The following is a 27948-nucleotide window of genomic DNA, read 5'->3' as shown; positions in this document are numbered from 1 at the left end:
CCCCTACAAGAAATATAAGCACCTGTCAACTATGCAACACTCAATACACAGACATTTTTAAGCATGTTGCTTGTAGTTGCGCGTACTTCTCCACAAACAGGGACATTTTCTGGAGTGATATAATTAACTTCGATCTGGGCATTTGTGCTGAACTTTGCGCTCTTGACGAGGAGGAACTGTACTCATATCTATTGGGTAAAATCCCAGCCACCCCATTATCGGAACAAAATGAAAAGGAACTCATACTTTTATGTGGAAACTATCTTATTAAGGTATTTGCATTATATAAAAGAACAGTCAATGATACACAGTAGTCCTGTACATATATATATATATATATATATTTTTATTACTATCGTTGTAATTTTTTTTTTTTTTTTTTTTCTGTAACCACCTCATTGAATTTATTTAGCATGATATATTTCACCTTTCAATTATAATATTCACATTTTCACACTTGTTAAAACATGTATATATATATATATATATATTTGTATCTCTTTATAAATATTTCATAATTGTTGTATAATATGCATGTTTGATTTTGTTCTATAACATACATTCCATGTACTCTCTGAAAAGAGGAATAAAATATTGAATGAATGAATGAATGCCAACATTCCCTCACCCGGTTCGTACTGCACACGACCGATGCAGACCCAGAAGAATTCTCTAGCACCGTAAAAACTACGCGGTCACAATTGGTGGATGAATCCTAAGGGTAATTACAACGCCCGGGGCTGCTGCATATACCTTGCAGTAGCTAGATCCCGTACCTATACAGCAAGCGAGTTCCCCTACGACGATGGAAACTTATCGATTTCGGCCAGCTTGGATGTCTTGGACCTTACCCCCAAATTCCAAACAACATAGACCCTGGTTCAACAACACTTGCTTCAGATGTCGCATGCCTGGACACTTCGCCAGGACCTGCACATTTCACAGAGCAGAGAAATCAAAATCGAACCAGGTACGTGGTAAATACAGGATCCAAGAGTATTCCGAACAAAAACAACATCTGAAGGAACTTCCGTTCTACAACATCAGAAATTCGGCCCTTCGTAATTTGATGGACTATTCGGCTGTTCTTAAACACGAACTTGCCCAAACAAAACAATCTCTTAAAGATTCACAGGACAACTTTTTAGGATTGATTACCCAGTTCAATGAAATGAAAAAGGAGTTAAATTCGACCAGACTCAAAATGCACGCGACTCAAGAGAATTCCCGAGAAGAAATAAGACAGCTGCAGACAAAACTGGACGCATCCAAAGAAATAAACAAAATGGCATCCGAAGAAATTCAAGCGCTAATCCAGAAAAATCATCACCAACTTCATATTTCTCAGGACCAAGAAGAAGACATCTCTGACTTGAACATTCGAAATTCCGATTTAGAATATTCTTTAACCGAGCAACAACATATCATAGATGACCTTCGTGATGATATTTATCGCCAAGATCAAACTATTCAACATCAGATGGAAGAAATCGAAGATTTACATCAAACAAATTTTGATTTAAAACAAGTCATATCTCAACATCGCAAAGAAATCTGTGACTTGCGAAACCAGTTATATCCCAACCATAGCAACGGTTACAACGGACACTACGGGAACGGACACTTCTACCGCTGACAGTTCCTTTCAAACACGAGGACGTGTTTTACCGGAGCGGGGGGATATTATCACAGTGCAAAATTGACTGTTCTATAATTATCTTTATTTCGGACTTTACTTTTCAAATACAACATTTATTTTGTCATATATTCTTAGAATTTAATGTTTACAAAGTGAATTAGCCATTGACACTCGGCAGACTCTTTATTTAGTTGTTATTACAAATCAGACAGATGTTTCTCCCAAGAACTGCTAATCTCTTGAAACAACATTGCGTAATTATATGCCTTTCATGTCTTGGCCATCAAAGACTCATTGAGTTAATCTAATTACCTAATACCTGTGAATCTTTCACTCAATTCATTTGATGTCATCAAATTGTCACATTTACTCATTGTTTAGATTCTTATATATACTGAATCGTATTTGTCAATCTTCAGTTCGGAGGCCTGACGCATTACCGGCCACTTCCGTCTGTGTCGCTTATTTGTTTGTTATTGTTCATCTTTTAAATTCGATTGATAATAAATACGGAATCCTTCATCACTTGGTTTTACTTCTCTGGAATTGCATATTGGTGGACCCTTGGGAATACGGCATATATAACCTTCGTTTTTAACTTACGGCCCACAGCGCGCCTCAACCTTATAACTTGTTCCTTTTACGCCAACATTCCCTCACCCGGTTCGTACTGCACACGACCGATGCAGACCCAGAAGAATTCTCTAGCACCGTAAAAACTACGCGGTCACAATACAAAGGGAAGAGGAAATTATGGAGGGGAAAAACCCGCAAATAATACGGCTAGGAAAAAGGAGTTTGACAATGACTCTACTTTCCAAATAAGTGTCAAACATGAACGAGTCCGATCCTGGTGATCGACGGTGATCCAAATCGTGCAAAGATCTGTACCATTGAGAGAAATTAACTTGTTATAGTTTGTCCTAAGATTGTTTATGCATGCCGCACATTTGGATGGATTTTAATAAAACTTCACATACATGAGAAATTACACTTAAAATTGACGAGAGGGAAAATATCCCAAATTCATTGACACATTATCGTTTTTCATTCGAAAAGAGAGACAGGAACAATGTCGCTACCTTCAAATCCCGAATGAATCACCAAAGAAAACATTTTATTGTTTAAAACAACATACAAGCCAAGAATACATATTTTATCAACATTTTGCTCTAAGTGGGGGATACGTAGTACCTCGTACGCCCCTGTCCTTCGGGGGGGGGGGGTCGCGTGGGGGTTTGGGGGACCTTTTTCCTGTGATGATGTACTGGTAATTGTCTTTGGTTATAGCCTACACCCCCGTCCCCACCCCCGTTCTGAAAGACGGATAATTAGATTTACTAGTGTGAACAAATCATCATATTTTAAACAAATTAGAAATTCAATTCATGAATTTGTGATTTTTACATATTTTTTCTGTCATGTTGCAATTTTTTTTTTTTGGTATTTACACCCTACCAGTATATTCAAAAGTTGGTTGCCTATTAAAAATGTCTAACTGAAGCATTGTAAACATCAAAATCGGAAAAATAATTTTTGACCAAAATCGTGACCATGCCCCTTTAAAAATATAAATAGAGTTTGCACTTTATTCTACTCATAATGCAGTAAGCTTATCTTAATGAAATGTGTACAGATCAAGAAATACATGTATTGCGTTAATTGATATAAACATTAATTTTGTGTACACCATATTCTCTTTTTACTTCTTCTTTTTAAATCCTCATAATTTAAAACACTTTAAGCACGGAATCAGCACCTTATAATTGCCTACCCCCCCCCCCCCTTAGCCGACCTTCAACCCACCCAAAACCGGCAAACAAATACACCCCCCCCCCGCCTTTTAAAAATAATTCTAGTTTCGTGCATGCCTCTTGTTTTTGACACAAAATATGCCACATTATTTAATTATTTTATACTTTATCAAAGTGTAATAGAAATATATATCAGTGATATGTTTCATCGAACCCCTTCTCAGTCCCATATATTCAAACAGATTGATTGATTACACACGTTTATTATATCTCCGTACCCTCTTTATCTTTCTATCAATGCTCTTTAGTTATTTGTAAAATAGGGATTAGGTCTAAGGAAAAGAAACTCTTTTTAAAAATAAAGATTCATCGCATAGTTTGAAAACTATATCATGAAATGCGCGGATCTAGACCCGACCCCCCCCCCCCGGGAAAATTAAAATTCAATAAATACTCGCAAATATGTCTCGGACCCCCCCCCCCCCCCCCCGCCAAACACAATTATCCTTTGGACCCCCTCCCTGGAAAAAAAGTTGATCCGCGCATGCATGCATGGTAATTATCGCAAATATTAATGTTTATTGTTTCTTTAACATCTCTATATAATGGCAACGGTGGTCAGATTTCTAAGCATTTTGAGTAAAAATGTATAATTTCATTCAATTTTACGTTTATAATATGATTTGATTGAAATAAGTGCATGTGCCGACTTTTCATGGCATTTTGTTCAATGACTTCAGTTCAACAAGTGCGATGTCTGTGCTGCTGAAATAAACACGATTTCCGGTGTCAGTCAGAACAAGACAGCGTGCTAAATTGATAAAACTTCTTAAACATTGTAAACTAGTCACAGAGTACATCGGCTTCTGGGTAGGAAGATAAAATATGAGAAGTCTTAAAAATATCAAAACATATTCTGACCAATGTTACGTGGAAAAATGTAGTATCATCTTTGGTATGAGTTCCATCTCTTTATAGATGACATTTTGTATTACAGAAGTAGATCTACCATCACACCCACTGTACAGAAATTCCTGGACTGGATCCACGCCTTCTTCCTCTAGGTTTGAAATTTTCATACTGTTTATGAATGTTTATGATGTCGTGGTCAGCCCCCCCCCCCCCCACACACACACATATACACACTTCAAAACAATGTTTTCTTTATAATTTGAGCATATACCGGTAAATAAATAAAATATAGATGAAATTAAATAATAAAGATAAAGATAAAATACATTTAAAGTAAATATTCCAATAACTTTTTTTGATTCATTTCGGGACCAAATCGACTTGGGGTCGAAACTGTTTGATGTCGAAACGACTAACATCACTGTGACGTATACTGAACAGACTGAGCAGGGGCATTCGGCACACCTCGGCAGATTCGTACCTCATCTTACCGGAATCGGCCGGGGTGCGCCGAATGTGAGCAAGGGATCATGGGACAAGACTGTATAAGTCATAGAAAGATGTGGAAAGAGAAAGACGATGTATTTTTACCCATTTAGATAGACAATTGTTCCCCGTGTAAGATATAAAAGTACAGGTTTGTTCAAATGATGTTTATATTGTACAATGTGGTCTACCTGTGGAATTTATTATGCCAGCGAACTCGGAACGGAATGTCTCGAATTTCCTCTAAACCAGACTTTGTACAAATGAATGATTTTATATGTACTGGCACTGTACCAGTTATCGGTTTAAATTTTACTTTTTCTTTTTCGTGACCTTATTTCTTGATATATTTAAATAACACTTGACATATATTAATTGGTAAACTCCTTATTTATCCATCGGTTAAATTATATCATTAATTAGAATCCAAAACATCTTGTAATTGTGCTTTTTAGCACGCCGCGAATTTGTCGAGTTTTTACGATTTACTGTACCAGACTACCAGTTATCGGATTCGGGATAATAACATAGTAAAATCCCTGTACATGTTGAATTTATACTCTTGTGGGGTCAGCCTAATAGATCATAAGGGTTATTATACATAAAAAAAACTCAAAAAACTATTTGTTATCATACAGTAATACACAAAACCGCACACTATTCAATACATAATTGTGCAATGAGGCGATCAACTGTGCTATGAATCTCTCGGAATTTAATTAGTTCCTTTTGTTTAAATACATGTTATATGTATTGATATTATATGTATTGATATTACATGTATTGATATTATATGCCAAATATAATGTAATAACATATCACAGTCCACTTTCCTCCCCATAAAAACTCGGTGACAAGCTCTGTTTTATGATTGGCTGCAGCTGCGAGTAGCTGATGCAATCGCAATGCTTGTAAATATAAACTTTAAAAGAAAACACATGTATGTTCTTTGGTAAAACAGTCCGTGCTTTTAGCAAGTTGAGACACAAGATCTTGAGTACAGTGCTTCCCCAATTATGGTCTAACCAGATCACTTTAAAAAATCTATATATTTCACTGGGATTGAACCTAGTTCTACAAACTTGTCAAGTCTCGTGTGATAGCATGGGAAGTAAACATGGCAAATGTAGAAGTTGCCTATCCCGTTAGTATATACGTTTCTGCTTATGGTTATTGCTTTTAATGGTCCAATGAGTTTTGTTTTATTTAATTTCTTTGGTCCGCAATATTCATGACAACGATGCCTGGTTTTATGGCATGAACGTTTTCATATAAATTGGCGAATTTTTCACTCCCTGTCCTTAGGCCTAAAAAAAAAGTTGTGTGTTTTGGGTAACCCGACCTAACCTACAAAAATGGCCCGACCCTACCATTTTTAGACAGTGTTTTCCCCAGGCCAATTTTGCATGGCGGTATACTGCCATGCATTGAAGATCCCCCGCCATGCATCACACAGTGCCGCCATGTTTCCCGCTATGCATGTTTATTTCAAAGCAAAATTCTTTTTCCAATTATTACACATCTTAACTGCAATTAGTAGATATAATTTGTCATTTCTCCGCTCAAACTTCAGAAAAATACTTGCGCCCGCAGTGAGCGCAGTTAATTTCGACATCGATCTCAGCAAGGGGGCACACGTGGTTTACGGTTTAAGGACTTATATAGCTTATGATTAAGATGTACCGTATTTTTCAAAAATTAAGTCGATACGGTTTATTGGGCGAAGGAGGCCGTTTTAAGCCAAAAAAGAAAAAAAAGTATAAATAGGTCGACTTCGAAGAATTGGTCGAAAAATTACTGCTAATTTTAATGAATAAAAAGTTTAAACCAACGTTATCATATGGTAGCCTTTAATCTTATTTCACAGTTTTAAACAAAAGGGAAATAAAATGCATCTCTTAAAAACATCGTAAGAAAATGTCTGATATTGCATCAAAATTTTCAAACCAATTAATTCAGTACGGCCGAGTTAATTTCAGATCATTCTTTATTACTTCTCTGCCATGTGTACAAACTGGTGTTCACCGGGGGAAAGTAACCTAGCCTGGAGGCATGACTGCGGTAGTACATGCCACCCTGTGTCTGTGTGACTTTTTACTGTGTATATACACACGAGTCAACATATCGAAGCCTGCGGGAATGATTAGCACGTGCCGAGAGTTCAACTGTGTTTAAACAAAGTAGGCGCTACCCAGACTGATTTCAGAAACACCTGGCTAAGATTTCATCGAGAGCTTTATTTTGAATATACAGAAAAAACAGTCTGCGACAAATCCTGGGAGTCCGATGCCCGGGGCCTGGTAAAAATGAAAGAGGGCATGTGAAACTTACACACTCGCAAGCCCGATGGGCATGTAAACTTTCAATCTCCAATAGATACTTAATTTACGTTCGTCGCCATTTTTTATAACATCGATTCGTTCAATAAATTAACTAATATGAATAAATCTTCGTACAACTTAACTTAATTCGAATCATACAAACGTTTGCAATACTTGACTGTGTTCGTAGATATGAAAGCGTCTTTTTAACGTCAATGGCAACAAATTTGCCATGAGATCTCGCCATGATTCCTGGGCTGAAATATCTGACTTACATCTTTCTGTTGTTACAGGCTGAAATGGAAGGAGAGACTGTCACTGAGCACTGGCGTCGGAAGCAAATTGAAAGTGGGGGGGGGGGGCTTGACTGATCCTCAGAAATATTGAGAGAAAAAACCTAATTCCCAAAATCATAACTTAGCCAAAAAAGTGGGGGGGGGAAGCTAAGCCCCCCCCCCCCCTAGCCCCCCGATTCCGACGCCTATGCTGAGAGTGACACAGAATCAGATTCTGATAGTGATAGTGATAACGAACTAACAGAGCTTCAAGTTGAAAGAGAACTAGAGAGAATATAAATACATAAATGCAGATATTAACTTTAAGAATAAATTCTTTAATAAAACTTTTCTGTGGGTTTTTTCTTGGGCATGTAAATTTTTGTTCGGACTGGTATAATTCATTGATACACCTGCCCGAAGGGCAGGTGTTGAAAAAAAAAATTTGGTAAAGACTGAAAAAACACAAAATGTTTTTTTTTTTCTACCCAATGATATTTTCCCCCCCGTAGTTACCCTTTGTACGGTTCTCATTTTACTTTTACCACGCGATATCAACTTCCTGTTTATCGTAAGCACACGATCAAAATGCATGACAGCATGTTATAATGATCGAAAGATGATTCAGTCAGCGATCTAAGTAAGAAATGTAAGAAGAAATAAATTATTGACATATAATTTGTTTAAATGATAAATTACTACAGTATATTGATTAAAATCAACAGAAATTCAAGCAGTATTATAGTAAACACTCATGATTTTATTGGAGGGTTGCATAAATTTTTGCAAAATTTCATATCAAATTTTCCAACCGAAAAAAAACCATAAATAGGGCGAAACGATGAATAGGGCGAGGTCCACGTGTCCGGAAAAAAGTATCGACCTAATTTCCGAAAACTTAGTTTATTAATTGGTGATTAATGCATAAATAGAGACGTGATTACTTCTTGTTTTAATATAATGTGCTTTTTTGGACATCTTTGCCATTATCGAATGCTGTGGATTTTCCAAGATCTAAAAATAGCACAATGTTCACTCGATGGTGTTAGCTTGGATTCGATATGCTTGAACTCTTTATTTGCTGCAAGGATATTGGAAACTTGAAAAAATGTACACAATAAAGAAAAAATATGTAGAAGAAGGAGTGGGACAGAAGCTGATGTTGAACTGCCATGTGAATCTATATTTCTTGAGTTTTGTGAAAACTTGTGAGGACCAACCTCTTAAAAAACTGATTTTGAAAAAAAATGTTATTAGTTTTGCCAGAAAAAAACCCAGAAAAATTGTATATTAAATATACACAGATATTATAATATAATTATGAATTGAAATGATACTTGTTGATGTAGATTTCATGAAAATGCATCATTTATAGTACATATCATGAAGTATGTTTCATCAAATGGTTATATTATTACACACAGTGATTTTGCTGGCTTAGGCGCTTTAATGCCGCACCGCGCACTTACTCTGACAAACTTCGAATTCCCCCCATGCTTCAAAAATGTTATGGGGAAAACACTGTTCTTGTAATATTTTGTGATCTCGTTACAGGTTCCTGGTGTAATGGGATGCAGTGAACTAATTGGCCAAAGAAAGACTATATGTGGTATAGTAGTCATGTGTTGTCAATATTATTATGTAGCTAAATTCTGTATTTTTAGGTCACCTGAGTCACTCAGGAGACCTATTGCTATCACAAGTTCGTTGTTGTGTGTCATTCATAGACATTATAGCATTCATCTCTTAAATGGGTATTAGGGCAGTAGTCATTGAGTTAGTCCTGGGGTAGGAACTGTTGCCCGAAAGCCCTAGGTCGATGACTGCATCAATTTCTTACCAAGGAACTGACAGTATAACTATTGCCCTCATCCCCATTTGATGGTTGATCTGTAAACAAGAATAACATATCCTGGTGGTAATGTCAGGGCTGGGATATTGCCCAGTTTTTTCCTGGGAGAGATTCAAACAATCAGCCAGGGTAAGGGGGATAGCCAATCATATATCATAGGCCAGAAGTTAATATAAAAGACCTCAAATTTAATTTGGAAAGTTCCCATTTTACATATACATGTATTACAGAAGTAAAAGACAGCAGCAAGTGTACAAGAGTTGAAGATTAGTTATGGTGATTGTACTGGCCAGTGAAATAAGGATTTTGTAAATGCATCTCTATTTTGGAGGGTGACAGAATATGATTGTTGACCAATGAATATGTGGAATATGACAATATGTTGATATACTGTAGATGATAGATGTGTAACCGGAACCAGTACGACAAGGGCAATAACTCTTGTAATCAAAGTATCTCTAAAGTCAAATACTGGCTCAGATAAAAATCAACCCAGGTAAGGGGATTCCTGAACTATGGTCAACACTTGTAATGAAAACACCAGTAAGATTTAACACAATTTATTAATGTTTATAGAGTTGATTTAAGTCAAGGATAGCGACAAGAATTTTATAATAATAGACGAAAATATGGAAATTAACAAACAGAAGTACTCAAAAGAGAAAATTACTCTGAAAATATGTATAATCTAAATTTATAATGAACTGATATTACAATGGATACTTGATAATTGAATTAATTTCTACAATTAATAAAAAAAAATAAGAAAATGCAAAAATGCCAAATAATTGCCAAAAATCAAAATATGCTCCTACTGGGCCACCATAGAATCTAACAATAGATTTAATAATAACAGACGAGGAACGATGAATAAGGAACGAGCTACATCTCTATAAATATTAAATTTCTCCTCTATGACAAATAAATGTAAAAATGACTAAGATAATCCTCCTTATAAAAATAAGTTATCTACAACACCTTAAACCAGGACTGGGAAAGGGAAAACCTATCTAAACTTACACTCTAAACCTTAAGGAAAATCTGTATTATAAAAAAAAATGCTTTAAACCCTACAAAAATGAACTAAATCCTAACTCTACATAAAGCATGCTTTAATATACTAAACCTAACTCTAATCTATTCATAGCTGTAAAACCAAGAGGTTTAAGTGCCAAGAATAGAAAGGGAGACTTACCATAAGGTAATCACTCCCTAACCCAAGTGAAGAAAACTGACCGAACACTCTCTTATATATACCTGTATTCTATTCACTAATTTTAACCAATGAAAACCAAAGAAACTAGAGTAACTTAGCCAATCAGAGAACAGGTAACTTTATAACTTAGGCAAAAGTGACAACATGGTTACTATTTCCTGTAGAAGTGTAACTATAAATAGGATAATTTTTAACTTGTTCAAAATATGAGAGTAGAAAGAATTAAATGATCAACAGTAAGTATTTGAACCTTAGGAATGACAATAAACTGTTTAAACTGTAAAAACTTCAAGAAAAATGCAAACTGTATAATGAAAATAAACAAATTTGTTACAGATGTAAGGCATAAGATGATAGACGAATCAATAGACGTACGACGATTCACTACAAAAAAAAAATAGAGAAAAAATATTATTCTGCCTTTGCCTACAGATAATTAACCAACACAACAATCCAGTGCTTTGAATTTATTGTGTATGTGGTAAAAAACTGAAACAAAATCAAAGTATGAATTACTACTCATATGTTCTCAAAAACAATATTCATGTAAAGACAAAATGAAAAAATAGAAATAAAAAATAACAGTATGAATATAAGGTCCAAAACAATTGAATTTAACACAAATGGGTTTCCATAGAAAATTGTAACAAAGGTACGTTTATTTACCAAGACTGACAATGACAAAAATGGCGTTCCATACTTTTTAGAGTGAAATGAGAGATTTATAAACTGCATTTATATAAAAAACAAAACAGTAAACATATAAACGATAAGCCGCCTATGTTATATAAATCGACAGAAAACTACTTACAGTGTGTGGCAGCATTCGAATACAAAAAACATGTTGGATGGACTGAGTGTCATTGTGTGGGTCACACAAACAACAAAACAGGAAGTCAACAATTAGGAAAAGTAACTCTAAATTATATAATGAAAGGATAACTCTAGATTCAAAAAAGAAAGATAACTGCAGAAAATACATGTCAAAATGATAATGGAAGATAACTCTAAATGTCTTTAGATAATAATTAAACTTTAGCAAAATACACAATCATACAAAATCTTGTAAACAATACAAATATTGTAAAATAAACTAATTCAGAAACATGCAATTCATCTTAGCAAATATATGTTGACAATGGTGAAATGTATGACTTTCAGATATATCAGTACAACCTAATTCAATTAATCATAATAAGATATGCATCTAGATATATAAAATTATATCTGAAATGCCCTAGCAAATTTTGGCTACCGACAAATGTAAACAAAGAGACATAACTCTAGAAAACTAAATGAGATAATATACATGTTGCAAATGGAGTAACCTCCCGTAATATATCAATTATAAACCTAACATAATCCAGCGAAGTTGCACACATGCCTCATAATTACACATAACTACCTCAACATAGCTTTATCAATGTATCATTAATAATGACCTTGAAATATCCATGCATATGCATAAATAGTAACATTATACCTACACTAAAGTATGTACTGTATTGTCTGTAATATAATTCTACTGCACAATGTACACATGCATTGGAAAACATTCTAACAATATACATATTATAACACTCACCAATTAAGTAGTTTCCTCCAGTGAAAATTCAGTACAAAGTGATCTTAGAGATGAGCCCTCCTCACAGTATAAATCCACGGGCTCTACACACAAAAATAATGAGCTCAAAAACTGATAACATCACAGCATTGACGTGACTAACTGCAGTACCAGCAAGGATATGACGAATTGCAGTATTGGCGGTAACAGTGATGTTGGAGAAAGGAACAAAGAAATCAAAATACATGTTTAGCAGAAAGTCTGTGTGTGTGTGTGTGTGTGTGTGTGTGTGTGTGTGTGTGTGTGTGTGTGTGTGTGTGTGTGTGTGTGTGTGTGTGTGTGTGTGTGTGTGTGTGTGAGAGAGAGAGAGAGAGAGAGAGAGAGAGAGAGAGAGAGAGAGAGAGAGAGAGAGAGAGAGAGAGAATACATAGTTTGTGAAACAAAGAGGGCAAGAGTTCATGTAAATGTTGCTAAGAAAAGGGAATGAGAGAGAGAGAGAGAGAAAGAGAGAGTATTCATGTTAGTGACTAGTGAGACAAACAGCAATAATTCATGTACATGCAAGAAAAGGGATTGAGAGAGAGAGAGAGAGTTGGAGAGAGAGAGACTAAAAGCAAAAGTGCATGTTTAGCAAAGGAATGGAGAGAAAATGATGGTATAACAAAGAGAAAGAGAGTACATGTGTAGGAGAGGCAAAGGGAATCTTTAACAAAGAGAGAGAAAGAGAGAGAGAGAGAGAGAGAGAGAAATCAAGCGCAAACATATTTAGCAGCAATTAAGTAGATGTTAAAAAGGGAAAGTTTTTGTTAGAGAGAGAGAGAGAGAGAGAAAGAAGGACAATGAAAGAGTACATAAGTTTGCATAAGAGAGAAATAGACACAGAAAGCTGGCATACATAGGTGGGAAAGACTGGAAGAAAAAGCAGTTGTATTTCCTTAGCAGAGAATGTCTGAAAATAGTAAATGTCTAAAAAAAAAAAAAAGAGAGAGAGAATGTTTAATGAAGAATGTCAAAAATAGAGAGACAAAGAGAGCATCAGTATATGATCCTTAGAAAAATTAATGATAGAGAGAAGGAGAAAGTACATATTCTGGAGAGAGAGAAAGGTGGAGAGAATGTGAGAGAAAGAGCAAGAGTACATGTTAAACAGTGAGTGATAAAAAGTAGAAAGAGAGAGAGGGAACATATGTCTGCGTGAGAGAGAAATAGACACAGAAAGCTAGCATTCATGTGGGAAAGACTCTGACAATAGTTAACATCTGAGAGAGAGAGAATGTTCATGTTAGAGACAAACAGAGCAAGAGTTCATGAAGATGTTGCAAGAAAAGGGAATGAGAGAGAAAGAGAGGCTAAAAACAAAAGTGCATTTTTAGCATAGAGATGGAAAGAAAATGATGTTATAACAGAGAGAAAAAGAGTACATATGTAGGTTAATGAAGAATGTCAGAGATATTGAGACAAAGAGAGCAAGAGTACATGTTGCTCAGGAAAGAGAATGAGAGAGAGAAAAACAAGAGTACATGTTAAACTGAGAGAGAGAGAGAGCATTCTTAGCAGTGAATGTATGATACAGATAGAGACAAAAAGAGAGAGAATGTACAAACTTCAGAGAGAGAGAGAGAAAAGTACATATTTTGTAGAGAGAGAGAGAGAGAGAGAGAATTCTTAGCATTGAATGTATGATACAAATAGAGAAAAAGGAGAGAGGGAGAAAATCATCAACGTTTAGATGAGAATGTCAGATATTTTGTAGAGTTTTAACCAAAAAAATTATCTACTGGTCGAGTGTTTTTATTATCTGATGATAAAAGACCACTATTTATCTATGAATGAAAATATATTATTATTTTAAAATATAGTCTGGTTTAAATTGAATTATTCCTTACACAGAAAATGATATTTTATAATGATATTGTATAGATTAATTATATCATTAAAAAGTTTTGAAAGAATGTGGTTGACATAATTCTAAAACACTTTATCTTTATTTAACAGGTTGTGATTCAAAGATATAGACATGGACATAGCAAGATCCCCATATAGAGCACATAAGTGTTCTAAGTGTCCGGGAGACACAGAGTATTATTGTGTATCGTGTCCATGTGATCTGTGTCCCCAGTGTAAAGAGAACCATGTAAAAGATCTCCAAACAATAGACCATGATGTTGTGTCACACCGTGATAAATTTAACTACATCCCAAAAGAAGAGTTTTGTGTGAGACATCCTAACATGCTACTTGGAATGTATTGTGAACCTTGTGAACTCCCTGTCTGTTTCCATTGCACACAGCATAAAGAACACAGGACACTAGATGTTAGAACAATTTATAAAACAAAGCGACAACAACACAGAGGAACCATTCACACCATCAGTGAGGCTCTCTTTTACAGACCTGTTCTCCTGCCACAAATCAAAACTGATTTGGAAACCTGTCACACAGAATTCACCCGCTATCAATCAGAGATGTTAACAAGGGCCCAGACACTGAAGAATCTCATTAACAAAGTGAAAAAAGATTTCATGAAGAAAGTGTTTTGTGACTTTGATTTCAAACACAGATGTTTAAAACAGATGATAGAAATGAGCAGACATATTGTCAGACTAAGGAGATATGAACACAGATATGTACAGCCAGCATTCACATTCAGTGCGCTACAATTCCTCTCCTTCACAAAGACAGCCCTCCCCCAGATACATCTTACACTCCACACCAGCCAGCTCTCCATGACTGAGTCACTCAACAAGGAGGATGTGATGGAGTCACTGAGTGCAATCCAAATCACAGAGAGAGGAAATCGACGCGTAGGAAACCAGTGTCTGCTGAAACTGACGTCTGGTGCTGAGTTCCATCAATCTCTCACACTGACAGGTGTTGATCGTTGTTCTCACATTTCCTCTGTGACATCAGACCGGGTCTGGGTCAGTGATGATGAAAACAATATCATCTTGACAGACACAACAGGTGTCCCTCTACATCGTGTGGAGGATTCAGGTAATGGTTATAGAGGATTACACACAGTGAACAGTGAGAGTGAACTGATTTATATAGATAGGAATTATAACATCAACAAACTGTCAAAGGATATGAAAACAACCACCACATTTATATTTACATACTATACATGGGAACCACGGTGTGTGTACTGGTCCCCGTCCACTGGGGATCTACTGGTCGGGATGTGTAACGATGATACAGAGACAGGCAAGGTAACCCGGTACAACCAGAGTGGACAACTCGCACAAACCATACAGAACGACAACACAGGGCGGGGACTGTATAGAGAACCTAACTATATAACAGAGAACAACAATGGGGATGTCGTGGTGTCTGACTCTAGTGCTGTAGTGGTGACAGAGCGTGGAGGAAGACATCGTTTCTCCTACACAGGACCTCCATCAGGATCAGTACTACGGCCACGTGGAATCTGTACTGACGCGCTGTCACACATCCTGGTGTGTGATTATAGAACCAAAACAGTACAGATGATAGACAGGGACGGTCAGTTCCTGTCACATCTACTGATAAGACCATCAGGGATATTCACACCAGGCAGCTTGAGTTATGATGTCAACACTCACCGTCTCTGGGTCGGATCAGAGGACAACAACACGGTGGTTATATACAGGTATATCACCAGACAGGACGCTCTGACAGGTAAGTCTAAGTCATTATCATTGTAAATTATATAATATGTAGTCACAAGTCAGACATATATAGGATGTGATCTTTATCATTTATCAATAAAATTTAAGTATAAACATGTATTATTGTTTATAGACAGTCAACATCACATGCCTTTAATAAGAGGCAAATACATTACTTGTCTGTAATTAATCAATTACTTAGATACATGAATATGTTGATAATTTTTTGATTTATAAATTAATTAGATACCTTTACCAGTATATGTTTGTTATTAATTAATAAAGGGTCTGTATTAATAAATTATAACAGACAAACATTGCTGTAACCATCATTATACAAGATGTGATGTTTGTAATCAATCTGTTCCATCTGACTGTTTGTGTCTGATGTTTGTAGATCTGAATCCAGCCACTGCTGATGTGATGGAGTCACTGAGTGAAATCCCAACCCCAGGGACAGAAAAACCACAGCAAGGAAACCAGTGTCTGCTGAAACTGATGTCTCACCCCGAGTTACTTCCCTCTCTCACAGTGACAGGTGTCCGTCGTTGTTATCACATTTCCTGTGTGACATCAGACCGGGTCTTGGTCAGTGATCTATACAATTTCATCTTGTCAGACACAACAGGTGTCCCTCTACATCGTGTGGAGGATTCATTGAGTGGTATATATGATTGTAAGGGAGGATTACACACAGTGAACAGTGAGAGTGAACTGATTTATATAGATAGGAATTATAACATTAACAAACTGTCAAATGATATGAAAACAACTACCCCATTTATAGAGAGAACAGACTCTACATGGGGACCACGGTGTGTGTACTGGTCCCCGTCCACTGGGGATCTACTGGTCGGGATGTATAACTATGATACAGGGACAGGCAAGGTAACCCGGTACAACCAGAGTGGACAACTCACACAAACTATTCAGAACGACAACGCAGAACTGGGACTGTATAGAAAACCTAACTATATAACAGAGAACAACAATGGGGATGTCGTGGTGTCTGACCGTGGTGCTGTAGTGGTGACAGAGCGTGGAGGAAGACATCGTTTCTCCTACACAGGACCTCCATCAGGATCAGGACTAGATCCACGTGGAATTTGTACTGACCCGCTGTCACACATCCTGGTGTGTGATGATAGAACCAAAACAGTACAGATGTTAGACAGGGACGGTCAGTTCCTGTCACATCTACTGATAAGACCATCAGGGATATTCACACCATGCAGCCTGAGTTATGATGTCAACACTCACCGTCTCTGGGTCGGATCAGGGGACAACAACACGGTGGTTATATACAGGTATATCACCAGACAGGACGCTCTGACAGGTAAGTCTGAGTCATTATCATTCACATTAATTAGATATAGATAACTAAGACACACAGTCCGCGTTAATTATCAGTCAATAAGATACATGTAAGACATGTTTATCTGTGTGAATGTTTGTCAATATAAACAGCTCATTGTTACAGGGTTATAATTAGATGTATCTATATCATTAATTAGATGTACAGTCACATTACATTGTATTTAGTTAATTAGAATAAAAGGTCATTGTAATTAATTTTGTGACACATGTATTTGTAATTATTTATTTTGTTACAAGTCAATTTAATTGGTTTAATTAATTAGATGTCTGTAAATATTAAAGCATTCATCTGTCAGTGTTATCAGTTTAAACTTTAAATTTGTAGATGTAGCTCTATTATTGCATAACCTGTATGATATTAACTAATTAAGTTAATCAATGACTTGTTGTAGATGAACACACACCCCGTCCTGATGAGGACATCATGTCCAGATCAACACCAGCCGTAGAATGGAGATAGCCTGGATATTGACAGGTTGTAAATGTTTCTGTACAAATCTAGTCTGCTCTCAAAACCACACATGTTGTTTGTCACTTTGTTCAACATCTGCAGCTGAAATTGAGCTGTGTATAATTCACATGGACTGTAATACTGACTCCTGTTTATTTCACACTTTGTGATCCTCCAAACATGTCTGTCTGTTGCTGAGTGTGGAATGTTATACACATTTTACTTTGCTAAAAATAGATTAACATAGACATGAAACAGATATTCATATGAAGTCTATAAAAACTGAATAATAAAAAAAAGGGGAAAAAACACAATGAATAAAATTATAATGGATCTTTATCAAATTGAATGTTTATGGTTATTATACATGTACCCCCACTCTTAAGGAGGGGGGGGGTATACTGTTTTACCCTTGTGAGTCTGTCAGTCTGTCTGTCCATGACAACAATTTCTGTCGCATTTTTCTCATTAACTTTTCATTTTTTAAAAATTTTAACACACTCTTTGTTAATACAATGTATTTATTGGATTTGATCACGCCCCAACCGAAATTAACACCACATAAATCTCAAAGAATGATTCCTTATTCCTTATATCAATCAGATGTCAAGTTCCTGTTACAGTCAACTTTATTTATTTGGAGCCTAAATTTTCAAAAACAAATTTCTAAAGATTTCTCAGCAACCATTCATTGCAAATGCTTTTTTTTAACACTCTCTATGTTAAGGAATGCCATACATTTGGATCTCTATTTTTGTACCAATCGGACTTCAACTTCCTTTCAAAGTAGACTTTGCTTATTTTGTATATTTACATCAGAGCGGGGGTATTACTAGTGAGCATTGGCTCACAGATATCTGAGTAATATCATGTTGGTGTTGATCACTAACTACATCATTCCTTAGTTTATTCTGTTTCCTGTAGATGGGCCAATTTTACCTGACCACGAGGGGAGAAAATAGAACACCTTCCTTGAAATCCTTACAGAGGAAGACAGAAAACAGACTTTGGCTACGTAGACCACTTATTGCAATATGATGTCATTATCTTCAAGTACACGGAGTCACTCATGTCACCTTAGTATTGAAGTTGTCCGTCGTTGGGTGTTGTCCGTCGTTGGGTGTTGTCCGTCGTGCGTCTTTCCTTTACAATTTTACATTTTTAACTTTTTCTTGAAAACTAGAGGGTCACCATTTTTGGTTTGAAACATCTCTTGAATAAAAAGAATCTGAAATATTAAAATGATGACCCTTCCACCCTCAGGGCCCCATGGGTGGGGCCTAATATCCGAAAAAGGCCAAATTTTTATTCTCTTCTATGTACCAAACCATAAATTTTTTGGAAGGGTATTATTGAGATTTCTCCCCCCTTCCCCCCCCCCCCCCTGTTTTTGATTTGCAGACCAATTAAACATATATAAGAGATGTGCATATTACTTGGATTTTGATTTTTGATAATTAATAGAACAAAAACCTGCTGTTGAACTTAGTCATTTTCTCGCAGAATATATTATAGAGGGTACCCAATTGTACGGATAACTCCTCCTTCGGTTTTCAAGATTAGAACTTGATTTGCAGATCATTTGAACTTACCGTATATCAGAAATGTGCATATTAATTGGATTTTGGATGTTTTTTTTTATAATTTATGATATAAATATTAGCTGTTCAACTAGGTCATTTTTGGCAGAATTTGCATATAGGGTACTCCATTTCTCTGGATAGGTAGTGTTTATCAATTCAGGATATATGGATTATGGATACTGTTCACATAAAAGAAAATTCGGCTTGCTGTCACGTTGACAGCTTTTTACTTGTCCTGGTATTGGTTTAGTAGATTCTCAATGGACAGTACATGTTCTCTGTTTTACATATTTAAGTCGTTTGAATGTCCTTATAAACCCAGGTGTAATTTAGTGCTTGGATATAGTTGTCACTGAAAATTTGGACTAATGTGTGATTATATTTTTTTTTCATTTGCACACAAGAAATCTTGTATATTAATGAAACATCATATTCAAAGGGGAATAACTCAAATTTGAATTCTTCAGGTAGAAACGAATAAAGAGTTATTCCCCTTTTCATAATGTTTTTTAGATAAAGTTTCGCCTAAGAACCGTAATTTGTGTTGTTGACCCTCAAAATATTTTTGCTATGAAAATTACTTGAATATCAGTTTATATTTGATTTTTAAAAATGTCATAATTAACGTGGTTGGAAATCAAAGGGTGAAAAGGAGGATTCAGAGTCTATCATACCGAAATGTTTTTGTTTTTTAAATGGCAACATGTAATTTTTTATGAATAGTTGACCTTCATCTGTATGTCAATATATTGTAAATTTACAGCTGAATCGTGACTTAAATCCTCTAAGACCTGTATACTTACAATGTTATGACAAGTTGCATCATGGGATAGTGGTGTAAGGCAAATGTTATGTAGGCCATGTTGTTATTCTGTCTGTATCAACTATTTGTATTGGGTTTATGATGCATTTTGTAAAAATATACCTATATGTGTATTATTGGTGGGTTTAGCACATTTCTCCCACATAAAACACTGAGCTATATTGATCATGTAGATAGAAAACAAATGTTTATGTAAATAGTTTTTGAGGAATATTGTGACTAGGTCAAGGTGTACTGATTTTTTTTTTCAAAAATATAATTTTGTCTTGTATTTACGCTTACCATGAAATGCATAATACTTATATAGAAATGATTTTTTGTGAGTTATAGCAAACTGTAGATAGAACTCAATAAATGTGATATTTATTCATAGTTTTGTCTATATTCTTAGTAAGACAGTACTGTTATATTTGGTACAGAAAAGAAGAATATGATACAGTAACTTTATGCAGAAGAACAAGACAATTCATTGGGGCGAACCAAATAATTGACAAACCAATAGTCCTCTGGATTCACTATAGTTGCATGTAGATGTTAGTAGAGGCTAATAAACAATTAAATAAAAAATGAATTTTCCATCCAAGTACTCTAAGTTGTTTCAAGAATTTCATTATTACTGATAGCTTAAATTCAGAGTATTACTATAAAAGCTAAAAAGCTTGGTCGAAAATTAGCACATGATCGTGCAATAAATTCTGCGATGTAGATCTCACTATAAAAAAATACAACTTATACTAAATATCATCTTCCGGCAATCTTGCACTTTGATAGATGTACTGTTACTGCAATTGTATTTACTACACGTGAACATCCCTGCCTCACAGACACGCACATGAACACAAATAATGGTACACGGAATGAAGAACTCTTACGGCTATGCTGTTACTCTACAATTGCGCAATTTAACCGCATAATACGATACTAATAATTATGCACTTTAATTGCAAATACCGTAACACACTTTAACCCATACACTGTTACACGCAATCGGGTACTTTTACTCAAATACCGTTAGTTGCAATTACACACTTTAATGCATATCTGTTACACACATTTTAGCGCATACTGTTACAAGCAATCAGGTACTTTTTTTTCAAAGATACCGTTATACGATATTGCACACGTTAACACAAAACCGCTAATCGCAATCATGCACTTTCACTTAGTACATCTACTGTTACACATAAACAAACACTCTAAAGCAAACACAGTAAAACACAACTACACATTTTAATGCACACACTGTTACCATTACACACAATCAAACACTTTAACACATACCGATGCACGCATCACACACTTTTACGCATGTACCGTTACATGCACTCACACACTTAAACGCATATACCATAACACACAATCACACACTTTAACACAAATATTGTTACACGCTATCACTCACTTAAACACATGTACCATTACACACAATCATACACTTAAACAAAAATACCATTATTCACAACCACGTGATTTGACGTATATTCTGTATGTACCGTTGCACACAATCAGGTACTTAACACAATTGCATGCTGTAACACATAACCCCTACAAGCAATCAGGTACTTTAACACACAAAGCGCTTCAATGTGTTATCTTATACACGGCTACACACAATCACACACTTTAACGCAGACACCACTACATGCGATCACACATTATAACACACACACTGTTATACGTACTCAAGTACTTTTACACGTATCCCATTAAACATCTCTTTCACTAGATCATGCATTTGAGCACACATACCGTTACACATAATCACATATATTAACAAATATTACTTAATTTACAGTTACACATTTTAAAAAGTATACTGTAATTCTCAGTCGGATTCTTTAACACATATAACATTAGATAAAATCGCACATTTTATCATATAACCCCTATTCCCAATCATGCGTTTTAACACTCATACCGTTACACACAATCACACACTTTAACACATATACCGTTACACGCAACCACATGCTATAACACAGATACCTTTACACGCAATTGCACACTTTAACACATAAACCATTACACACAATCATATGCTTTGGCAGATATAGCATAACATACAATCACACACTTTAACACATATGCCATTGCTTCAACACATTGTTGTTACATGCAACATTAATCACACACTGTAACTTATATACAGTTACACGCAGTCACACACTTTTACACATATATATATATACCATTCAAACAATCGGGTACATTTAACATGCAATTATTATTGTATGTTATCAACCTACATAAAACCGTTATAAGCAATCATGCACTTAAACACATGTATCCTTACAAGCAATCGGGTACTTTAACATATATACCACTATACAGAATCACACGCTTCAATGCATACACTGTTAAATGCATTCAAGCATTTTTTATGCATATACAGCTACACACAATCACACATTTAAACACATAACCGCTAGACGCAATCATGCAATTTTGATTAACACATTCACACTTTCATACACTTTAACACAAATATCGTCACACACTTTAACACAAATACATTTTCACAAAATAACACACATTAACTCATATACCGTTACAAACAATCACATGCTTTAACAAATATAACGTTACAAACAATCATTTACTTTAAAACATATATTGTTATACGCAATCACACGCTTTCACTCAAATACCGTTAAATGCAATAATGCACTGTAACACATATACCTCTACACGCAGTAACGCAATCACGCACTTTAACACATATACTGTTACACGGAATCACACACTGAAACGCATATACCGTTAAGCGAAATGACACACTTCAAAGCGTACACTGTTACTTGTAATCAGGTACTTTTATTCACATACTGTTAACACTATTGCACGCTTTAACACATAACTACTAGACGCAATTATCGACTTATTTCTTATACATATACCGTGACACGTATTCATACACTTTAACAAACTTACACATATACTCTAAATGCAATCATGCACGTTAACACTTAAACTGTTACACACAATATTCCAATTTGACGCATTAACCATTGAAAAAAAGCAAACAAAAGACGCACTTTTTCTATTTTACAACGATTGATAAAAAATATCTACTTTATTAATATCTCTTGTTGGCACAAATGTTAGCGCAAGATAGTCGTTAATATGGGAGGAAGCCGGATTGCCCGGAGAAAACCCACAGTGGATCAAGGGGTCGAACTCAGTTTGCAGCTGTGATAAGCCAGTGTAATGTTCACTGCGATTCCTGGACACCCAAATGTATTTATCATCCATATACCATTACAAAAAATCATACACTTTAACCGATATACCGAAACACAATATCACACACTTTAATATATAACTGCTTCACGCAATAGCACACTTTAACACATATACCATTACACAAAATCACACACTTAAACGAATATACCGTTCAACACAATCACACAATTTAACGCATATTCCGTTATAAACAATCATGTACTTTTACGCACATACCTTAACATGCAATTACACATTAAGCACATTAGTGCTTCAAGCAATCAGGTACTTTAACACATATACAACTATACACAATCGCACACTTCAACTCATATACCGTTGTACACAATCTCACACTTTAACACAAATACCGTTACACTTAACAAGGAACTTTAACACTTATACTGTCATCAGCAATAAGGTACTTTAACAGACATTACCGATACATGCAATCAAACACGTTTACTCCTATACAAAACGCATCTAACGCTTCACATGTTCCATTACTCACAATCACACACTTTAACACATAAACTGTACCACGTGATCCCGCACTATAAATCATATTCCGTTACACACAATCATATGCTCTTTTACACATATATCATTATACACAATCACACACTTTAACACATATACTGTTATATGATCAGGTACTTTAACACAGGTAAACAGTTACACTCAATCACACACTCTAACACATTCACTGTTAAATGTATCAGAAAATTGTCATATAAGCTATTACACACAATCACACACTTAAAGGCATATTCAACTTTACACAATTACAGACTTTAACACATACAACATTATACAAAATTACTTTATTTAATCATAAAATCGGTATACACAGTCAGGATCTTTAATGCATGTATCGTTACACACACTCGCACATTTTAACGCAGACACTGTTTCACATAAGCACACAATGTAACAATTATTTCGTTACACGTACTTATGCATTTTACTGCATATATCGTTAGACACAATCACACACTTTATCACAAGGACTGTAACACACAACCACGCAAATAAATGCATGTACTGTTAAACATAATCACACAATCTAACGCATATACCGTTCCATGTAATAACAATCAAACCGTTTCAAGCAATCACACACTTTAACACATATACCCTTACATGTACATGCAATCACACTCTTAAACAATCATACCGTTATATGCAATCAGAAACTTTAACACATAAAATGTCAATCACCCACTTTAACACATATACCGTTACATACAATCAAACACTTTTACATATATACCGTTACACGTAACCATACATTAAACAAATATACCATTATATGCAATCACACACTTTACCACATAGACCTCTACACGCAATAAAACAATCACGCAATTTAACACATATAATGTTACATTCAGTCACAAACTTTAACACATACACCGATACACGCAATCACACACTTTAACACATACACAGTTACACGCAATCACTCACTTTCATAAATAAACCGTAACATGCAATCACACACTTTAACACATTTACTGTTATACACAATCACACACTTTAACACATATACCGTTACATGCAATCACACACTTTAACACATAGACTGTTACACGCAATCACACACTTTAACACATAGACCGCTAGACGCAACAAAATAATCACGCACTTTAACACATATAATGTTACATTCAGTCACACACTTTAACACATACACCGATACACGCAATCACACACTTTAATACATATACCGTTGCATGGAATCACACACTTTAAAACATAGACCGTTACACGCAATCACACACTTTAACATATATACCGATGCATACAATCACACGTTAACGCATACAACGTTACACGCAGTCACGCACTTTACCATATATACCTGTTTCCTCATTCACGGACTTTATATGCTTATCGCTACTCATCCCCTATATAACGCCATAGCACTGTTAATGCTTCACTGCATCCGGGTATATCATTCACCAGAACACGGTACATTGGACCGAATGATTTTTAGGTACGCGTTTTGAACAAAAATAATATGACACCCACTGCACTGGTAAGCAATATTCAATAAAAGATGAAACAGACTGAAATGCTGGCACACATACTTTATAAAACGTTAATTATTGTGGAACGTTTACCTGTGTTGTACTTTTATACAATAGCACATGTGCAAACCACTCACAGTCTCTGATCGTACAGTGACAACGTGGACTTCAGAAAACACAGTGGTTTTGTAGAAACTGAGAAAAAGATAATACGTTGTTACTTTCTTGGATTCATTATCCATACTCTACCATGTTGGATTTAGTGCGGCCGGGGTCTTCAATACGGTGTAGACGTTATGCACTCTGTATAAACAACATGCAGGTGCTTGATATGCACGCTAAGTAAATCAGCACAATATTTATATTTGCAAAATAGTACAGATACCTTGTGAATTCTTTCAAAGAATACACCCTCTTTCATTTTTTTTCATTGTAGTTTCCTTTGTTTCTCTTAACGAACATATTACTATTATTTTAGGTCATACAGATCGCTTTTTAGAAGTCTATGCCACCTAAATGCCTTAATAATATAGCAACCGACAATAACCTTTTTTTTTCTTCTTTTTTTTTACATTTTTTTTTAAGGAAACAAAATCAATCATGTCTCATCTTTACCAAAATCATTGCACTATATGTTTACATTAAGTTCTTTTCTCAAACTTTTTGACAATTGTGAATGATGTGACGTGAACATTTTGAAAAGAACACTGATTGTAATATTAAAACACGTTTTTTTCTTATTTTTGGTTTTTCTCATAGTCCACTAAGTTTGTAGCATTTGACAAAACGGTTAAAGTAAGAGAGATGGATACTTTGATAGACAGCCAGACATTTGATAAACAGACATCTGGACAAATAGATATTTTTTAATGCTGATTGACAGACGGACTGACTGACATGTGAAAGTGCAGACAGACGGATTGACAAACAAAGAAAGGAACCTTTTTTATATATAAATTGTAAAGGTTGATATATCAAGGAGAATTTAAAAAAACAAGAAAACAAAAAAAACAAAACGCAATATGATTATTTTGTAACGATTGCATTTTGTTATGAGTCTTATCTTCCTACAGTTTTTATTTCGTATTGACAATTTAAAAAATTGGTAATTTTGTCAACTTAAATCCATAGAATAATAAGTTTGTGTCTTTATGGGTCTATCATTTTTTCTTACTTTGTTTTCGAAGAAGATTATGAAACATTAACTGGGTATATGTTTTTAATCATATATACAAGTATGAGTTATGTTTCTTGATCAAATGAAATTCATGTAAAAGTGTTGTAAATGCTAGGCCTATATGAACGTCCTCATTCGACCTAAATTATATAACATCTATAGTCCTATTGCACTCTCCGACGTCACGTTGTGTCAAAGGTCAATTGGGGATTAATTTTACATCCGTGTTCTCCCGCTCTAGTAAACAGTGGAAAATACGCTAGGCTTATCAAGAAGTATAATAAGAAATACTCAATAAATCAATGTCAACGGTATACTTATGTTTGAATATATCGTATTGGTAAGTTTTAAGTATACGGATTACGATCATAACAAAATCTACTTGAGTTTCATTCAAGAATATTCTTAATTTAAATCTTTATCATGCTGCGGAGAAAATACCGTATCCATCTGATTACATAATCCGAGATCAACAACGTATTTTTTAACAGCTCACACGAAACGCTTTTATAATGGATTTAATTGCCAATGTATCTTTTTATATATATAATAATTTAAAAAAAACTATCTCAATTTAAATTATGATTATAATAAGAAATGCCAGCCTATCTTTTCTGTGAAAAGGAGGGGGCGTAATTAACAAAAAATATCAGAGATTACCCCAGTTCTTTAAAATTCAGTATATTAATCAAGGTAAGAATTTAGACCGTTATTACTGATTCTCATTTGTTTGCACAGTATTAGAGCTTATGGTGGTAAGAAACCCATTATAACAGTTTTCAGTTTTCTATTCTTTTTTGTGTGGAAGTTTTCTTTGAACAGTTTGTTGTTTGTGAAAATTTGTTGACAAATATGCCGGGAAGACATTGTTGTGTCAATGGTTGCTACAATGGTGACAACAAGTTAAAAAATGGAGATCACAATTATGTGTAATACATTCCTGTAATTTTGGAACTGGGAGATGTACATGTGATCCTCCCTTCAAATTATTTACATTTCCCACAGAATCCCGAGACAAATATGCCAGAAATATCTGGATTAGAAACATAAACCGCCAAAGTCAAAGTGGAGAACTTTGGCTTCCAAATAACGATTCCAGAATATGCTCTAATCATTTTGTGGATCTTGGACCTACCCCAAAGAATCCTTACCCAACACTGCATATGGGACACATGGACAGAGTTGTTGTTGGGAGGCAGCCACCAAAGGACAGATGTTTTGAAATTCCTACTAAGAAAAGGAAATCTACATCCAATGACTGTCACAGTGATTCTGATGTGACAAACAATGTTAAAAGTCATTTGATTGACCATGATTATTTGGAATACTGTGATACATGTTTGTACAAGGAAGAAGAGATAAGGAAGTTTAAAGATCAAATAAGATGTCTTACTTTAGAGTTAAATGATCTTAAAAAGAAAACTTCAGTCAATGTTCAAAATCAGCTCAAATCGGGTGACATGATGAGTTTGTTGGTCAATGATAGAAAAGTAAAATTCTATACAGGAATCCCTACCAAGTCTGCTTTTAATGCAGTCTACAATGCAATACAACCATCTCTTAAAAATGTTAGATATTGGAAGGGCCAATCCTATTATTGCACTACTCTTAAACATA

General features: G+C 35.1%; 2 protein-coding genes across 18 annotated transcripts in view; both read left to right on the top strand.

The window, feature by feature from the left end:
• Window positions 1-20252, top strand: part of LOC136272691 (tripartite motif-containing protein 3-like) — a 56699-nt gene extending 36447 nt beyond the window's left edge. The window contains exon 3 of the mRNA XM_066074831.1: window positions 18418-20252. The gene's annotated coding sequence lies outside the window, so the exon portion shown is untranslated. The remainder of the gene's footprint in view (window positions 1-18417) is intronic.
• The window catches only part of LOC105338511 (uncharacterized), a 193672-nt gene that overhangs the window by 85668 nt on the left and 80056 nt on the right, over window positions 1-27948 (top strand). For 12 of the 17 annotated variants that reach the window (XR_010710703.1, XR_010710702.1, XM_066074808.1 and 9 more), the window contains 2 exons: window positions 15028-15675; window positions 16063-17001. The exons of 1 other annotated variant lie outside the window; for it this stretch is intronic. Coding sequence is in view for 14 of the 16 variants with exons in the window: in XM_066074808.1 (XP_065930880.1) it covers window positions 15028-15675; window positions 16063-17001 (1587 nt within the window). In the remaining 2 variants the exon portion in view is untranslated. Of the gene's footprint in view, window positions 1-4785; window positions 4943-8941; window positions 8997-14014; window positions 15676-16062; window positions 17002-27948 lie in introns of those variants that run through there. 4 more of the 17 variants (XM_066074823.1, XM_066074820.1, XM_066074826.1 and 1 more) reach the window with 3 other exon arrangements.

This window comes from Magallana gigas, chromosome 1, assembly GCF_963853765.1.
Source record: "Magallana gigas chromosome 1, xbMagGiga1.1, whole genome shotgun sequence".
Classification (NCBI taxonomy): Eukaryota; Metazoa; Mollusca; class Bivalvia; order Ostreida; family Ostreidae; genus Magallana; species Magallana gigas.
This window is presented reverse-complemented; position numbering and strand designations above follow the sequence as displayed.